The sequence below is a fragment of the Megascapheus bottae genome, chromosome 36 (assembly GCF_031878675.1).
Source record: "Megascapheus bottae isolate mThoBot1 chromosome 36, mThoBot2.hap1, whole genome shotgun sequence".
NCBI classification, from domain to species: Eukaryota; Metazoa; Chordata; class Mammalia; order Rodentia; family Geomyidae; genus Megascapheus; species Megascapheus bottae.
In genome coordinates this window covers 6,945,132-6,962,876 of record NC_143544.1, presented here as the reverse complement: position 1 = coordinate 6,962,876, position 17,745 = coordinate 6,945,132, and the positions used below count along the sequence as shown (strand labels likewise).

General features: G+C 59.9%; 1 protein-coding gene across 1 annotated transcript; it reads right to left on the bottom strand.

The window, feature by feature from the left end:
* Nucleotides 1-52: 52 nt before the first annotated feature.
* Ciao3 (cytosolic iron-sulfur assembly component 3) lies at nt 53-7,294 on the bottom strand. The gene is made up of 11 exons (XM_090324967.1): nt 7,206-7,294; nt 6,569-6,664; nt 4,539-4,682; nt 4,155-4,287; nt 2,977-3,111; nt 2,594-2,712; nt 2,048-2,177; nt 1,664-1,736; nt 1,247-1,381; nt 883-1,040; nt 53-785 (listed from the first exon to the last, which is right to left on the bottom strand). Exons 1-11 carry the CDS (start codon nt 7,269-7,271, stop codon nt 547-549), a joined length of 1,428 nt encoding a protein of 475 aa, XP_090181093.1. The 5' UTR covers nt 7,272-7,294; the 3' UTR covers nt 53-546.
* Nucleotides 7,295-17,745: the final 10,451 nt, after the last annotated feature.

Sequence of the window (17,745 nt, the reverse complement as noted above, 5' to 3'; positions counted from 1 at the left end):
GGGCCTGCAGGTCCCGCAGGGGCTGTGTACTATGAATAAAGCTCTAAAAGCCTTGTCCAGTGCTGGCTGCTGCGTGGGTGCTTCCGAAGCGCCCACGCACCATCTGTTTATTGGGACGAGGCTGGTTGGGTGAGGTGGGCGGGGCAGGGGCCAGCTGTGGAGGTAAGACTGAGGACAGGTCCTGGGCCCCAGCTTCCTGACAGACTCCTGGTCTCCAGGGCACAGGTTCCCTCCCTGTCAGCCCATGTGGAGAGTCCAGCCCTGTCGTTCACCCTCTGTACTGGTTTTGGGGTCAGCCCTGGAGAGTGGGGATAAGGTTCGCCAGGAATGGGTTGACACAGCCAGAAACGGGTGTCAGTGTCCTTGCACCCCAGCTCTGGCCAGAGGAGGTTCTGGAACCGCCTTTTGGCTGCCCCATCCCAGCAGGGCCAGTCTGGCCAGTGGTGTGCGTCACCGTGGGCTCCAGTCCGTTCCTGCAGCCCACTCCGGTCCTGGAGAGGCCCTGGGCCGTGCTAGGTGGGTGCCCACAGCAGACCCGGAGGCTGTCTACCACCGGATGCCGAGGCCCGAGCTCAGCTTCTCCACTGCATGGTATTGGGTGTGCAGCAGGCGGCCAGCCAGCTCTGAGCCCTCGCCCTGCAGCCAGTTCTGGTACAATGCCTGCACTTCAGGTACGTCCTCCGGTGTCTGCGTCCTGACCGTGCTGTACGTTCTCTCCACCTGCAGGAGGAGCTGCTTGCTGGGTGTGTCTGCCGCCTTGAGCTGGCCCCCGCCGTTCAAGCAGCCTGCGGCAGAAGAGAGCAGGGGTGGGGTGGTGAGAGTGCCAGGCGGAGACACCTGCACCGCCCACCCCCACCCCTGCACTGGTGCCCGGGCAGCTACCTGAGGGGCAGGCCATGACCTCCACATACTGGTAGGGGCAGCGGCCCCGCTTCAGCTTCTGCATGAGGTTCTGGATGTTGCGAAAGCCATAGGCCATGGCAAAGTGCAGCAGCACCCGGCCTTCCCTTTCCAGGATCGCCTCCTGGAAGTCCTTGTTCCTGGAGGCACAGCGGGGTTGGGGTGCGTCCTCCCCTCTGCCCAGGGGGCCTGCTGGGGTCTCCCTCTGGCTCTTGGGCAGTGGGCGCCACGGTCTGGTGTGGCTGCCATCCGGGTGGAGATGAGGCCGGATGAGGGCTGGCCCAGAGCTCCAGGGTCCCCCAAGCCCACCACGGAGCTGCTCCCGTGAGCAGGCCACGGCGCTCACCTCAGTGGTCTGTAGGTGATCTCATCCACGTGGATCCCAAAGAGCTCCCGGGCTGCGTACCGGAAGATGTGCTCCAGGTACCCTCCCGACCCCCCGCCCCGGTGGCTGCTGGGCTCCTCACACAGGCTGCTGGTCCTGGAGAAGAGCATGTCAGTGCACCGGCGGGCTCTGAATCACAGTCCCGGGATCTCAGCCTCCTGAGCCACGGGTGCCTTGCTTCCACATGGAAACAAGTCACAGACACTGCCCATCACATCCCAGGCCCTTGGTGTGGCAGGACACCCACCCACACGGCCACGGCCGGAAAGCCACAAGGCTGGGCTCAGCTGACCCACGAAGGCAGCCCTTCCCTTAGCCCAACAGGCCTCGAGGGTGCAAAGACAGAGAGGAGGGGATGGGGAGCGCCCCACGACTCACAGGCTGTCCAGGGGTGCGAGCTCTAGCTCTGAGAGTGAGACCCCCTCTTCTTCTAGCATCTGGAAGACTTCCCCTGTGGCAGAACCACAGCACACAGCTCAGCCTGGGGCCGTCTGCAGCCCGGGCAGGCTGTAAAAGGGTCCTGCACCTTATCCACCCAGCTTGCGGGATGGGGGGCCCAGCCACCTCCAGCAGGGGTGCTGTGGAGGCGAGCCAGGCCAGGCCTTCCGAGCTGACTTTGGTCTTGTGTATGAGCCCACGGATTTGCCTGCCTCTCCCCAGGCCCACTGTGGAGCCAACAAGGAGGTGCCACTGGGGCTCCGGGGCCCCGGGGAGGGGCAGTGCCGCTGCTGTCACCCACAGGCGAGGCTGAGAAGACCTCACCTGTGGTGAGCACACAGTCCACTTCACGAGCTTGGTGCTCCTGGCAGAGGAAGTCGAGTCTAGATGCTTCCAGCTTTTTGTCATAGCAAGGCATCACGGTGACATGGTAGACCTTGTCCGGGGTGAGGTGCTGCGGGAACAAGGACGTGGAGTCTCACCAGCCCGTCTCAGGACTGGTGAGGTCAGCTGGGAGACCAAATCTTCTAGAAGGTTCTATGCATGTGGATTCCAAGAGGCAGACTGGCAGAAAGGCCAGCTGTGCACATGGCCTTGGTCACTGGTGCCCTCCCAGCTCCTGCTGGTCAGGTGACTGAGCTGGCCCAGACCTCAGGTAGGCAGGCGCCGCACACCTCCATCTCAGAAGTGTCCCTGAGGGCGCCTGGACGGCAGCAGCAGGTTAGTAGGCAGAAGTGACAGAGAGCCCAAGGTTGTCCCCGGAGGCGCCGTGAACAGCCTGTGATGCCAAGCCTTCGGAGGGCACCACAACCAGACGAGGGCCCCAGGGAGCCCGGGCCCAGCCACCCCGGCTCGCGTGCACGCGGCTACCTGCTGCTGGGCGAAGAAATCCTTGACGAGGGAGCCCATGACCTGCTGGGGGGAGCGCACGGTGCTGAGGTAGGGGAGGACGAAGCTGCCGTGTGTCTTCTCGGCGTAGCATATCCAACCTGAGCCAGGGGACACATGGGTGCTGGGGACCCGGGGCAGCTGGGGGCGGCTCTTACGTAGCCTGGCAGTGACATGACATTCTGGGGGTGGACCGGCTCATGCGAGAAGGCACTGGGGCACCAAAGAACACTCCCCGTGTGTCACCAGTCACGAGGCTCACCCCAGTCCTGCTGGGTGCCTGCGGCGGCCCCGGCGCCCCCTCCTGCCTCCCATGTGAGCTCTCCTTCAACTCCACTCCCACCCGCCACGCAGCCCGGGCGCACCTGGGCAGGCGGAAGCCAGCACGGGCAAGGCATCTTTGGAGTCTGCCTGGCCTCGGAATCGCCGCACGAACTCTCGCTGGCTCTCCAGGAGGCTGAAATTCCTGGAGAAGGCTGTGTCGAACACGTAGTGCACCCCTGGAAGGCAGCCGCGGGAGAGGGGGCTCGAGACGTGCAGGAGGCAGCAGCGCCCAGGGCTGGGCGCGAGCCAGCCACTGCGGACACTCTGTTCCCACAGCACGCCGGTCACAGCACGCTCTCCCCCAGAAGAAAGCACGCTGTCCGGCACAGCGTGAGCCAGGGGTCTGGACAGCCCCTTCTTCCCGGCCGACACTGTGCCTCCCAACCCCTCGGTGGTGTGAACAGTTGCCTGCCTCCACAGGCAGAGACCTGAGCCCACCCACCTGATGGTGCCGCCCGCCGGCCCAGGCCATCTGCTACAGCGCCCCCAGGAGGTGCTGAGGGGACGCCTTGCCCCCTGCCCCCTGCCCCCCGTCAGATCAGGCTGGGTCCCCCAGGGGTGCACAGCACTGTGAGCTCCACAGTCAGACAAGCCAGAGCACCAGCATGCTTCCCGAGAGGAGCCGGACTGGCTGTCCCCGGTGTGCACGTCCTGTGGTCAGGCTGGGAATGCCACCCCCCAGCCCCTCACTCCCTGATAAGGCAGGCTGCTGGCTGCTGTGGAACTGAGACCCGTTTAGAGGGAGTCCCCTCTCAGGACACCCACGTCCTCTGGCAGCCCAGCACCTGGCACAGAAGCCAGCCCGGCTGAACTAAGCCAGAATTCAACGTAACTGCCTTAAAAACCAGAGCTGAGGTCTGGGGTGGGGAGGGTATGGTTCAAGTGGTGGAGTGTCCGTCCAGAGAGCCTGAGGTCATGAGTTCAAACTCCACTACCCAGAGACAAGCAAACCCCCCCCCCCAATGATAACCTCAAAACTCCTCAAACAGTGAAAAAACAGGGAAGGGAGCCCTCAGCCAGGAAGAGTCAGAATTCAGAGGGTTTCTCTTCAGAGCCTCAGCCCTCAACCATCCAAGTAAGACTTGAGGCTGAAGTTAAACTTGGAGCCGAGTTTGCGGTCTAGCTCAAAAGTGAGTGACGCATGGCTTGGGTGGGCAGAGGCCCAGCGCCCGGTGCCCTTTGTTCTGGAGCTGGGACGCACCCAGCACTCTGTGCTCACCTATTTTTTTGAAGAACGCGGTCAGCTTCCTGGCAGTGTCTGAGGGATTCAGCTGGAGCCTCACAGCCAGGGACGCCGTGGACTGAGGTGAGACTGACACCACCACCAGCCGCTGCTGACCGGGCACCGCTGTCTGCAAAGCCAGGGGGAGGGGCCACCGGCTCTTGGAGCTTGGCGCCTGGCTGCCAGGTGCCCCCAGCTCCGTGAGTCCATCACATCCGGGTATCCTCAGAACCAACCCCAAGCTCAGGGTCTCATACTGGAGGGTGGAGGACACGGACAAAGCAGCTTAGAACCGTGGAGCCACTGGAGCCGGTGGGAGGCCTGGGCCGAGGTGCCTGGCGGAAACGCAGCAGGCTGCCGGGGCCGGGCTCCACCGCTTACCTTATTAGCACGCAGAACTCTTCGCAGCTCCTCGTGGCTCTGCTGGGTGATGAGGACCGTCTCTGCTGAGGTGACACAGCCGCTGCATGCCAGGCAGTCATTGAGCGAGACTTTGGCTCTCTCCAGCTTCTGGGTTCCACCATCCTGCAGAGGAGCAAGCTGTGGAGTGGAAGGCCGGCAGGACCTCCCTCTGCCTCTTACAATCGGCCAGCTTCGTGGCTAGCTCCGGCTGTGTGCTGCCCCATTTTCATTTATTTTTTGTCAGTCATGGGACTTGAACTCTAAGCCTGGGCGCTGTTCCTGAGCTCTTCAGCTCAAGGCTACCATCCTACCCATGGAGTCACAGCAGGGCCACTTCCAGTTTTCTGGTGGTTAATGGAGAGAAGAGTCTCAGGGACTTCAGTGCCCGGGCTGGCTTTGAACCTTGATTCTCAGATCTCAGCCTCCTGACTAGCTAGGATGACAGGCGGGAGCCACCGCGCCCAGCTTCATTTCTATTTTTGTGGTGCTAGGGATCAAACTCAGGGCCTCACAGGTGCCAGGCAAGCACACTATCATACAGCTAAGTACACAGCCCTGCTACTCAATTTTTTTTTGGGGGGGGGCCACAGTATGAGGGTTCAAATTCAGAGCCTTGTACTTACTAGAAAGGTGCTTACCAGGCCGGGAGTTTGGCCTAGTGGTAGAGTGCTTGCCAAGCATACACAAAGACTGGGGTTCGATTCCTTGGTACCACATACACAGAGAAAAGCTGGAAGTGGTGCTGAGGCTCAAGTGGTAGAGCTCCAGCCTTGAGAAAGTCCAAGGACAGTGCTCAGGCCCTGAGCTCAAGCCCAGGACTGGCAAAAAAAAAGAAAGGTGCTTACCAAGTGGGCCATGTCTCTAGCCCCTACTTCCTTTTTTAAGTTTCACATTCTATAAATGTTAAATATGAACATCCTAGATGTTCATATCAGTGTCACATTCACTAGCATATCTGAATCATGTGATGGCTAGTATTCAGTGCAGAAACCGTAGACTTGCTCAATCAAGGGTACGATGGTGGCGGGGGAGAGTCTGGTCCCCTGGCTGTGCACTCGGGTCTGTGGGGACAGGCTATAAAAGGAAGAGGACAAGCCAAGGGTGGACAAAAGAAAGGAGAAAAGGTTGTGTAGAGAGTATGTCAGACTCAATGGAACAGAACAGAACAAGGACTCAAAGTCCTGATGTTTCAGTCTCAGCATTCAGGACATCCTCAGTGGACTTTCTTTTGCAAAATGATAACAACTTGAGCCCCTGAAAACACGGAAACAATTTAAGCCAGGTCAGGGGAACTACATACCCACTGGCTCAGAACATAAAGTGTGAGGCCACTGGGCTGGAAGCCCCTTGGGCAGGTCTCTCATCTAACCCACAACCTGAGCTCAGAGGTCAGGGCTACAGCCCGGGGCCAGGAGAGGTCAGGCTGCCACTCCCCCAGCTCAACTATAACAACCTCAGACAGCATGGGCCACAAGCACCCAGCACCTTCCTGAGACTCAATTTGTGGGGTCTCTTGTGAGACCCAAGGTTCTGGTTGGCACTGGGATCTGGCAGGCATTGTGGGGGTTGCAAAAACAAGAATGTGAGGCCTTGAGTTCAAGCCCCAGAATGGACACAAAAATAGAACGAAAACCAAGTCTCTTTGGGATGGCTTGATTTTGCTCTTTATCCTTCTGTAAATCCTACACTCTGAGCCTCCCCTTATTCCTCCTTATCAGAGGATTCCTGGGCCAGGCTTCTGGTATTGGGCTGTCGTTTCCCAGCATAGTGGCTCACAGGATTTCATGTTTTCTAAGCAGAAGACAGCTGGGGTGAATTTTAACACTGTTATATCTAGATCAGGACCTGAGTAAGTAGGACTGAAGCAGGCAGGCCGACTGGCCTGCTCCTCTGCTTGGGTGCCCTGCCCACGTCACCCCCACCCATGGTCGGTGAATGAGACCAGTGGCGGCGGGAAGGGCGAGTGAGGCTTAAGAAGACCCAAGGTCTTTGTCACCCGATGAGCTTACAGGATTCACTTGGAAGTAACTTCCGTCGTCTTCAATGTGGATTCTGGCCACGCCACTTCCTGGCTTCTTATCTACCTTCACGGGCTTGATGCAGTCCTGTATCAGGAAGAGACCCCAGGACAGGGCCTGTGAGGAGGGGGAGCTGGGCTTTGAGGATGCTGCTTGCTGGCCAAACAGCGTGCGGCGGCGGCCCAAGTTCCCCGCTCCAGGATGAGGCCAGGACCACCCCCCCCCCAGGGAAGCGGCGAGGCCGTGGCACCGGCCAGGTCACTCACTGCTGTCCAGTCGACAGGCTGCCTGTCTGCTGGACCCTGCCCGCCCTGACCTTCCTCCGCAGGGCAGACCTCCGCGCCGCCGCCGTGCTCTGGCCCCGGTGCGTGGCATGAACGGTCCCCCTCCTAGCGTTCGCCCTTCTCAGCACTCTGGGAACCGTGGCGGCCATGCCTTCCCCGCCCGGGTCCCGCTGGCTCTGGGGCCAGGCAGCCCCGGGCAGGCGGGCGGAGGCCGGGGTGGCCGCCCAGGCCCCGCAGGGCCGAGCTGCCGGCCCCGGACCTCCCGGCCCGCTCTCGGCGGGCGACAGCCTGCGAACCCCACGTCCCGCCCCGGCTCCGCGTGGCCGCCGCCGCGGCCAGCCCACCTGAGACGGCCCGATGAAGTCATCCAGGTCCGTCAGCTGCAGCGCCCCGCTGAAGGGCGACGCCATGGCGGCCGCACCGCCGCCCGACACGGCTGTCGTAAAATGGCGCTAAAGGAAGGGGCACTTCCGCCACGCTGCCGTAAAGCGGCCCGCGGCCGGGAGGCGGGGCTAGCGCGCCCTCTGTCGGCGGGCCGGGGCGCGGCGGCGCGTGCGTCCCGGCGCTCAGCGCACGCGCGTTTGGCCCGCGGCCGGGAGGCGGGGCTAGCGCGCCCCCTGTCGGCGGGCCGGGGCGCGGCGGCGCTGGCGCCGGGACGGGGCGTTCGAGACCCACCGCCTCGGGCGTCTGTTTCCCCCCGCTCCTCACCAGCACCGCAGCGGCGCAGAGGAGAGGAAGCACCCGCCAGCTTCAAAAGCCGCGGGAGCCTCCGCTCCTCCATCCACTTAGCGTAAGGCTTCCCTGGGGCCGGTGCGGGCCCGCTGAGGCAGGTGCAGGCGGCGGAGGGAGGGCACAGGTGGGGGTTCCCGCGCACGGGGAGGGGGGCCCGCCTCGCCGGTCCTCCCGCCCCGCCGGCCCGCCAGCCGGGCCTCGCGGCCTCGGGCGCCCGAGGGAGCCGCGCTGCGTGGTGTCAGAAGTCATGTCAGCGCATGCGCGCGCGTGCGCAGTACGTGCAGGCACTTGCGTGCGCGTGCGCAGTACGTGTCAGCGCATGCGCGCGCGTGCGCAGTGCCTCCCGCTCCTGCCGGGACTCCACGTCTTCTTGGTTTTGTCTTGGAGACAGGCTCCCCCGATCTTTCCCTAGGTCGGCCTCGGAATGGGGATGCTTGTGCCTCCCCCGCCCCTTGTAGGTGACATCCCAGGCATGCGCCTCTGCACCCGGCCAGGCAGAGGCGGAGGGACCGGGTTTTGTTGAGATCTTCCCCAGAACTGCAGTGTGCAGGCTGGCTCGTCTGTGTGGGCCTGGCCTGGCAGAACCATCGCCAGCACGCCATCTCCAGTTAACCAACCAAAGGCCAGAGTGGAGCTGAGGCTCAAGAGGTAGAGCGCCCACTGTGGATGAGAGGCCCTGAGCTCGTGCCTTCGTCCTGGTGCGGGAGAAGCTGTATACAAAGCCCATGGAGTGGTGCAGGTTAACAGTCAGGTGGTGTGGTGTGCACCTTTGCACCTCCATAACGTGACCAAGGACAGAGTGGAACTAGAGACCCACAGCTGAGCTTCCGTCTCGAGTGAGCACCAGATGCCAGGCCCCGCCTTTGATTCCTCACAGGAGGACTCTGGTGAGCTAGTGTGTGGCTGAGTTGAACACAGGGCCTCCTGCCTGCTGGGCACTTACTCTGCCCCTGAGCCCCACCTCAGCCCCAGGACCAGGGGTTTCTGACACCCTGCCCTTGAGCCCCACAGGAAGTTCTCTGCTGCTCTGGTCTGAGCTTTCCAGCCCCTGGGGGTCTTTCATTAACTCATCTCCCTGAAGATTTCGCTCTTGTGCCAACGCCGTGCCTCCAGTCCCCTGGCTTCTGTTTGCAAATTGTTTCATCATCATCATTAGTGTGTATTTACCATGTGCTTTCCATGTGCCTGTCCCTAGTCCAGACCCTGGGAAAAATCACACCATGCTCACACACTTCAGGGAAGGGTGGGGAGGGGAGGACCAGGGGCCAGCTGAGAATGCTGGGCTATGCTCTGTGCCCCCAGCATGCACCTCATTTCCTTGTGCCCTGGCTGGGACTCTTGCCCATAGCGTACACCTGCTGCTTTGCCCGCTGCCACCCCTTCTCTGGGCTGGCCACAGCGTTGGCCACAGCATCAGAGCCACTGTCCTGCAGCTTCTGTGACAAAGGGTCATGTCTGGGTGTGCAGAGCCACAGTTCTGGAGACCAGACATCAAACCAGGTTTCAGTGTGCACAAACTGCACTCTGCCCCGTCCCTGCCTCCCCCAGCACAGGTGAGGGGGCCCGCCCCCTTCCCCCTGCACGTGGCTCCACCATCCAGAGCTTGTGGCATTATAGTCCCAGCCCCCTCTCCCACCAAAATACCTGCCATTGATCTTAGAGCTACCCCAGCCCAAGACCATCTCATCTGGATTCTGTGAGTGCCACTGGCCGACAACATGCTCCCTGGGAAAGGTCACCCTCGGGTTCTGAGTGACCCCAAGGCCTGGCCATCCTGGGTTCCCATGGGCTTGGAGGCAGAGGTAGGAGAAGGTGGTTGTGCACAGGCAGGCGGGGGGTGTATGATACGGTGACCACAGTGGTGAGAAGGAGGTAGATGGGGAGGCTGTTGAGCATCTGTCTGAGAGCCACAGCTGGCAGAGTCCTGTAGGACTGTGTCAGTGCTTCAGCTCTGTGCTGAGGTCACCGTTCAGGGCATCAGAGCTGCCCGCTGGGCCCATGGAGGGCAGCAGCCATGGAAGTGGCTGCTGTGGGGATGCCGTGTGGTTCTGGCCAGGCCTCCATGGCTCGGCTCTGCGCTACCCAGTGCAGTCTCCCGTGGAGCTGAAGGTAAAACCAGCTTTGACTGCTACTCTCTCCATGTGTTTTGTGAGCCTGCTCTGTTTTGTTTCCTTACTCTTTATTATTTTTGAAGCAGTGTTTTGCCACATAGCCCAGGCTGGCACAGAATTTGTGAGTTTCATGCCAGGGTTCCAGGCACCCTTGTCACACCTGGCTGTTTTGTTGGTATATTCCTGGAGGCAGCTGCTGTGGTTTAAACTGTGCGGGTGTGTGCCCACGTGTGCCTGCCGCCAGCCTGTGTGTGCCCACAAGCCCCCACAGCCCCTAGGTGAGGTGGGACTTGGCCCACAATGGCGGCCCGCAGAGACCTTGTGCTTGTTGAAGGAATTATGCAAGCAATGAACGCATCATTAGTGGCATAATCAACACAACGTGTTCCCTCTGGGGGCCCCACATCTTGTCAACAGGTGGAAGCCCGGCAACAGCCCTGGGGGCCTGACATAGGCCGCAATTAGCAGCTAATGAGCAGGCTGGCCACCCAGGGCTCTGGCTGGGCTGCGGTGCTGGGCCTGGCCTCCCATCTGCCCCCCCTCCCCCCCGGTTGGGCACCATTTAGGGGCAGTGGTATACAGAGCCTGGGGTATCCGTCCTCCCGTCTTGAAGGGGGCATGTGTTTCTGGTGGAGGCTCTTGGGTAACTGGTGTCCTGCCCGGTTTCCGTTTCTTGGACGAGTGCAGGCCACGAGTGTGTGGGAAAGCATGGAGAGCCCTCAGCTGTCTATCCACCTGCCTTTCCTTCCCATGAAGCCCCACGGCCTCTCCTCAGCTCCCAAGCTCCTCTCTGTGGGAACCCAAGGCCAGAGATGTCCCTGGCTCAGTGGTGGTAGGAGAAGCATGAGGGGACACTGGCTGACCCCTGTCCTGGGCTCCAGCTGTTCTGTGCTACTCTTTCTGTAGTCCAGGCCTGCCCCCGGGTCAACAGCCCCTGCCCTGGGGCCCTAGGGACAGGAGGTGTGGGGTCTGGGCACCAGCGAGGCTGGCAGGCCCCTTGAACTGGACAGATGACCCAGCCCCCCTTGCCTCCCCGCTTTGGGGGGGAACGGCGCTTGGAGAGACCAGAGCAGAAGCCAACATCAGCCTGAGCCAGCCCGTGCTGCCTCTGCTGCCCCGAGGCCCGGCCTCGTTGGATTAGCGAGGAAGCAGAACCAATGTTTATCCAAGTCTTCAGCATGTGCGCAGCTGGCCTTGTGCACAGCACGTCTTCTCGTGTGGAAAATCAAGGAATAAAGGTGGTTGTAAGTGTGTGGGAAGAGTGAAGGGTCTCAGCCTTGTTTTATTCCTCCAACAGTGAAAAGGCCAGCTGTAGCCTGGGGGCTGAGATTGGCAACCCACCGGGGTGAGGGGTCACACGAAGCCAGGGCTGCCCGCAAACCCACAGGGGAGATTGCCTGTGGGGGTGGCTTTCCTTGTTCTTCCCTTTCACCCTCCCTCCCTTCTTTCTTTCCTCACTTTCTTTTTTCCTTCCTTCCCCCCTTTCTCCCTTCCTGACCTCCTTCTTCCCTTCCCCTTTCTTTCAACAGGGTTTCCACATGTAGCTCTAGCTGGCCTTGAACTTGAATTCCTGCTTCTGTCTCTTGAGGGCTAGGACTATAGCTCATTGTTCCACCGTTTCTTTAAAATGCCGATTCCATTTTCTGTCTGTGAAGGTCGCAGTCTTGAGTGAGCTGCATGGGTGACCTCCCTTCTGTGCATTCCTGGAGGCGCCTTGGCTCTGCTGTGCTGGTTTGCAGTGCTGGGCTCTCTGCTGCCTGCTGAACCATTAACCTCAGGTGTGGAAATAATCTGCCTGTTGGATAACTGCCTTAGTTGCTGATTGATCAGTAGAACCTTTCATTATGATGGGGTTGACAGGCAGCTTCATTTTGAGGGTGTGTGTGTGTGTGTGTGTGTGTGTGTGTGTGTGTGTGTGTGTTTTACGGGAGATGGAGTGGAGTCCAGGGCCTCACACATGCTAGGCAAGCTCTCTACCCTAAGGTGCAGAAGAAAGAATTGTTTTTATTGTTATTACAAAGCTGGTGTGCAGAGGGGTTCCCGTCACGTCATTCAGATGAAGAGTACAGTTTCACCTTTCCCTCGCTCTTCTGGTTTTTCCTCCTACCCACACCCACCAATCGTATAGTTCATTTTCTACGTGGTGTCTGTGAGTTTCACTGGTGCATTTGTTCTGAAGAAAGTTTTCTTGGCCACTCTGTCTTTTAAAGGGGCCACACAGTAACTGTACTCATGGCCCTTCATCCTGTTTATGCAACGTACCGCGACTGGCTCAGCTAATAAGCAACTCTCCCGCTTCCACACCATGAGAAGCTGGGACTGCATCCAAACAAGTTTTCACAAGTCAGGATTTATTGATTGTAGTGTAGAACCCAGAGTCTTGTATGGAACAATCATTCTACAATGCTCTTTCACCACCAACTTGCAGTCTGGTCTTGCAGTCTGGTCGTGTTTGTTGAAGTGTACTTTATACACAGGGAAATTCCCTCCTTGTAGAAAGTTGGAGCCAAGCCTGTGTACCACAGATACCACCAGCAACATGAGAAGGCTTTCCATTGCAGTTTGGTTAGAAATATCAGATTTCCTCTGTCATTTCTTGTTTGTTCCATGAATTCTTCGGATGGTGAAATCTGAGTATGTGGGACTTTCCTCCGTGTGTTGTGTGTTGTTGTTGGGATTAATTCCTATGTGTGTCGTGATCAGATCATATTCTATAACTTCAGTCACGGAGTGCCTGTCCCCTGTCTCAGTAGAATGTGGTGTACAGTTGAGAACGGCTGGTTCTCTAGCAGTTGGCTGAGACATTCTGTACCTGTCCACCCAGTCAGAGTCACAGCACTGATCAGGACACCCCTCCCCAAGGTCTTGCTGTGTTGTCTAGGCTGCCTTGAATTCACGATCCTCAGGAGAACTAGGATTTCAGACACATGCCACCAAATCCAGCTTGTTTTCCATGTTCTCTCTGTGTTTTGTGTGTGCGTGTGCGTGCGTGCGTGCATGTGTGTGTGTGTGTGTGTCCACTTTACCGGTTGAGCCACAGGGCCACTTCTGGCTTTTTCTGTATGTGTGGTACTGAGGAATGGAACCCAGGGCTTCATGCATGCTTTGCAACCATGCTACCACCAGGCCATGCTCCCAGCCTGTTTCTTTTTTGTGTTTTGGTTGGGAGACTATGACCGTCAGTCTCATTGTCTGTCATTGGTTTTTGTAAATGGTTTAGGTCTTCTTGGTACAATACTGGTACATCACATGTGTCTAAGAATGTACCAGTTCTTCACTGTTCCTGGCTTGCATATAGGTTTTCCGAGTACTCTCAAGAGCGCGCAAATTGCTTTGATATTTGCTATGATAGTCACCTTTTCATCTCTGGTCTTATTAATGTGAGTCTCTTCTAATCTTTGGCGAAGTTAGCTGTATGTTCATGTATGTATGAATGTATGTATGTATATGTGTATGTATGTATGTACGTATGTACGTATGGCTATATTTTGGTGTTAGTATTGGCTTGAACTCGGGATGAGTGCCATCCTTGAGCTTTTTCCTTCAAAGCTAGTGCTTTACCACTTGAACCACAGCTCTGCTTCCAGCTTTTTGGTGGCAAATTGGCAATTAAGAGCTGTACAGCCTTCCTGCCCAGGCTGGCTTGGATCTGCACTTCTCAGTTGAGTAGCCAGAGTCACTGGCGTGAGCTGCAGACTCCCAGCTAGCCTCAGAGTCTTGATCCTTCTTCCTCTGCCTCCCAAGTGCTGGGATTTTGATGGCCAGAAACAAAAACTTTGGCCCTCAACCAAGAGACATAGTCCCCCAAATTCTTCCTCACTGCTCTGGGAAGTGACCTGTACCCAGCAAGCGAGTGCAGCTTCTGTCTTTACATCTCATGAGTAGGAAGCATGGACACTTCGCCCGGTGTTTGTCCCACACTCTGCCCAGCCTTTTCCAAGTGTGTGTGGCAGGGCTTTCCTTGAAAGGACTTACCTCTCCGTGGGTTTTGTAAGCCGATTCTGCTCACTGGGGTTTAGAATGAGAAACCACTGGAGATGGCTCCAAGCTCCGCTGCAGGGTTTTGGTTTCGGTGCTGGGATGGAGCCAGGGCAGGCCCTAGTGCAGGTGCCGACTGCAAAGGCAGAGTCCGTGGTGGGAAAGGACCTTTGTCGAGTATTGTGGTGGGGAGGGAAGGGAAGACTTTGACGTCAACATCGTGCCCCCAGGCGTTGGCCAACATGGAGCAGGGCTGGGCCCCGGTCACCTCTAGATGCCAGCCACATCCAGGCCAAGCCCATGTCTGTGGAGGGTGGTGCTGAGCTGGCTGGCCTGGCCTGGCCTGGCCCCGAGCCTGGACTCCTCTGCTTCCTCCACCCTGAGAAAGTTCAGGAAAGGCAGTGCCTGCGCCCACGAAGGCCGTCCTCCAGCTCCCCCCCGCCAGCCGGTGCCAGTCTGCACAGGGACCCCACCCGCACATTCCTGTGGCAGCCTCCCAGCCAAGCTGCATTTGTTCCCCTTGGCAGCCAGCCGAGGGAGCTGTGCAGCACACCACTTTCCAGGTGAGGAAACTGAGGCAGAGGACTGTCGGTACTTGCTGAGAGCTCGGTGACTTAACAGTGCCCTTGTGCCCATCTGCAAGTGGGGTGCTGCAGTCCTCTGCCTGCCTCTCCTGCCTCTCCCCTCCACGATTTCTGTCAGGAGGCTCTTCTCACCCTCCACCCCTTCTCAGGCCAGAAGGAAAGCCCAGAGCCTGGAAACGGAGCAGAGGCTGCTCCTCCGACGGGAGGAGCAGAGGCCGCCCCAGGCCAGGCTTTCTCCAGGGGCCAGGGTGGGGCTCAAGGACCCAGGATGAGGGTCAGGCCACAGACAGGAGTCCAGCTTGGCCCCGGGCTCAGGGCACAGGGCACGTCTTGGGGCCTCCCCAGCAGTCCAGCCTCTGTGGGGGGTTCTGTGGGTGGGCACGCCTGGGGAAGGGCCGGCAGCTCCTTGGGGCCTCTTCAGCCCTGGGTGAGGGCAGGGATGAGACATGTGCTGGCCCAGGACCTGCCAGCCCATGCTCCCTGTGGCCCCCACCCTGCAGGAGGGGTCAGCGAGGACCCCTTCCTCTGCCCCCAGCCCTGTGTGTGCTGTGTGACCATGGCTGGTGACAGGCATATTTGGGGGCCCCGGGGACCCACCCACTCTCATCAGGCCTGGCTTTGGCAGGAATGTAGCTTGACTTCATTTTCCCTCACTGGCGGGCTGCAGGCCAAGGAGGGAGGCTGTGCAGGTGGATTCCACGTAGGCCGGGAAAGTGGAGCCCTTGTCCTGCAGATGGTTGATTCCTTCCTCCCCCCCTCTCTCTCTCTCTCTCTCTCTCTCTCTGTCTCTCTCTCTCTCTCTCTCTCTCTCTCTCTGTCTCTCTCTCTCTCTCTCTCTCTCTCTCTCTCTCTCTGTGTCTGTCTGTCTCTTTCTTTCTTTCTTCCTTCCTTCCTTCCTTCCTTCCTTCCTTCCTTCCTTCCTTCCTTCCTTCCTTCCTTCCTTTCTTTCTTTCTGTCCTGGTTTTGAACTGAGGGCCTGAGCACTGTCCTTGGGCTTTCTCAAGGCTAGAGTTCTACTCTTTGAGCCACAGCATCACTTCTGGCTTTGTGCTTCTGTGTGTGTGTGTGTGTGTGTGTGTGTGTGTGTGTGTGTGGCACTGAAGAATAGAACCTGGGTCTTTATGCATGCTAGGCAAGCACTCTACCACTAGGCCAAACTCCCAGTCCCCAGTTGGGATTTCTTGGCCAGGGTTGATGGGGTGGCTCGATGTCCCCCAGAAACAGCTCTTCAACATCACACTCCAGGAGGCACTTGCCGTCCCCACAGAGACAGCTGTGTGGTCAGGGACACTAGTCATGGAGGGTGCGGGAGGAGGAGGGGCTGTCCCGATGCTGTCCCCAAACCCAGGGAGCACCTGCTGTGGTTCATGTGAGATGCCCACGATCGCCAAGTAGGCAGACCCCACCTGGACTTGTGGGCTGGGGAGAGGGCCAGGATGGCCTGCAGGAGGTCAGGCTCCAGGGATCCCGGCCGGGGTGCAGGGGACGCATGGTGACTGGGGACCAGGCGAGGTCTGTGGGCCACCGTGGTGGCATCACAGGTGCCAGGTCACCCAGTACTCACCTTGCCAGACAGTTTGTCCTCTACCTTTCCCAGTGTTCTCAGCTGCAGGAGGCTCCCAGATCCCAGGCCTGAGGGAGTGGAGAAGGCGGGGAGGCTCTGTGGCCCAGGTAGCCCAAGGCTGCCGGAGCGCTGCCCAGTGTGGAAGTATGGGAGCCCCTCCTTTCTTGTGTTTTTTTGTGTGATGGAGGCTCCCCTGGGGGATGGTGGAGGTCCCCTGGGGGATGGTAGAGGCTCCCTGGGGGATGGTGGAGGTCCCCTGAGGTTGGTGAGGTCTCCTGGGAGATGATGGAGGTCCCCTGGGGGGGATGGAGGAGGTGCCCTGAGGATGGTGGAGGTCCCATGGGGGATGGTAGAGGCTCCCTGGGGGATGGTAGAGGTCCCCTGGGAGATGGTGGAGGTCCCCTGAGGTTGGTGAGGTCCCCTGGGAGATGATGGAGGTCCCCTGGGGGATGGTGGAGGTCCCCTGGGGGGGATGGAGGAGGTCCCCTAGGGGATGCTAGAGGCTCCCTGGGGGATGGTGGAGGTCCCCTGGGAGATGATGGAGGTCCCCTGGGGGATGGTGGAGGTCCCCTGGGGGGGATGGAGGAGGTCCCCTAGGGGATGCTAGAGGCTCCCTGGGGGATGGTGGAGGTCCCCTAGGAGATGGTAGAGGCTCCCTGAGGGATGGTGGAGGTCCCCTGGGAGATGGTAGAGGCTCCCTGAGGGATGGTGGAGGTCCCCTGGGGGATGGTGGAGGTCCCCTGGGGGTTGGTGAGGTCCCCTGGGAGATGATGGAGGTTCCCTGGGAGATGGTGGAGGTCCCCTGGGGGATGGTGGAGGTCCCCTGGGAGATGATGGAGGTCCCCTGGGGGATGGTGGAGGTCCCCTGGGGGATGGTGGAGGTCTCCTGGGGGGGATGGTGGAGGTCCCCTGGGAGATGATGGAGGTCCCCTGGGGGATGGAGGAGGTCCCCTAGGAGATGATGGAGGTCCCCTGGGGGATGGTGGAGGTCCCCTGGGGGATGGAGGAGGTCCCCTAGGGGATGCTAGAGGCTCCCTGGGGGATGGTGGAGGTCCCCTGGGAGATGGTAGAGGCTCCCTGAGGGATGGTGGAGGTCCCCTGGGGGTTGGTGAGGTCCCCTGGGAGATGATGGAGGTTCCCTGGGGGATGGTGGAGGTCCCCTGGGGGGATGGTGGAGGTCCCCTGGGGGGAATGGAGGAGGTCCCCTGGGGGATGGTGGAGGTCCCCTAGGAGATGGTAGAGCCTCCCTGGGGGATGGAGGAGGTCCCCTAGGAGATGGTGGAGGCTCCCTGGGGGATGGTGGAGGTCCCCTGGGAGATGGTAGAGGCTCCCTGGGGGATGGTGGAGGTCCCCTAGGAGATGGTGGAGGTCCCCTGGGGGATGGTGGAGGTCCCCTGGGAGATGGTAGAGGCTCCCTGGGGGATGGTGGAGGTCCCCTGGGAGATGGTGGAGGTCCCCTGAGGGATGGTAGAGGCTCCCTGGGGGATGGTGGAGGTCCCCTAGGAGATGGTGGAGGCTCCCCTGGGGGATGGTGGAGGCTCCCCTGGGGGATGGTGGAGGTCCCCTGGGGGATGGTGGAGGTCCCCTGGGGGGGATGGTGGAGGTCTCCTGGGGGATGGTGGAGGCTCCCTGGGGGATGGTGGAGGTCCCCTGGGGGATGGTGGAGGTCCCCTGGGGGGATGGTGGAGGTCCCCTAGGGGGGATGGTGGAGGTCCCGTGGGAGATGGTGGAGGTCCCCTGGGGGATGGTGGAGGTCCCCTGGGGGATGGTGGAGGTCCCCTGGGGGGATGGTGGAGGCTCCCCTGGGGGGATGGTGGAGGCTCCCTGGGGGATGGTGGAGGTCCCCTGGGGGATGGTGGAGGTCCCCTGGGGGATGGTGGAGGTCCCCTGGGGGGGATGGTGGAGGTCTCCTGGG

Bases quoted from the DNA above. Each gene is read 5' to 3' on its own strand.
- Ciao3 (XM_090324967.1), bottom strand. From the start codon at position 7,271: ATGGCGTCGCCCTTCAGCGGGGCGCTGCAGCTGACGGACCTGGATGAC. The intron at 1,737-2,047 runs GTGAGGTCTTCT...GTTCTGCCACAG, and splicing joins GGACTGTGTGCTCACCACAG to GGGAAGTCTTCCAGATGCTA. The intron at 1,041-1,246 runs GTGAGCGCCGTG...CTGTGCCTCCAG, and splicing joins ATCACCTACAGACCACTGAG to GAACAAGGACTTCCAGGAGG.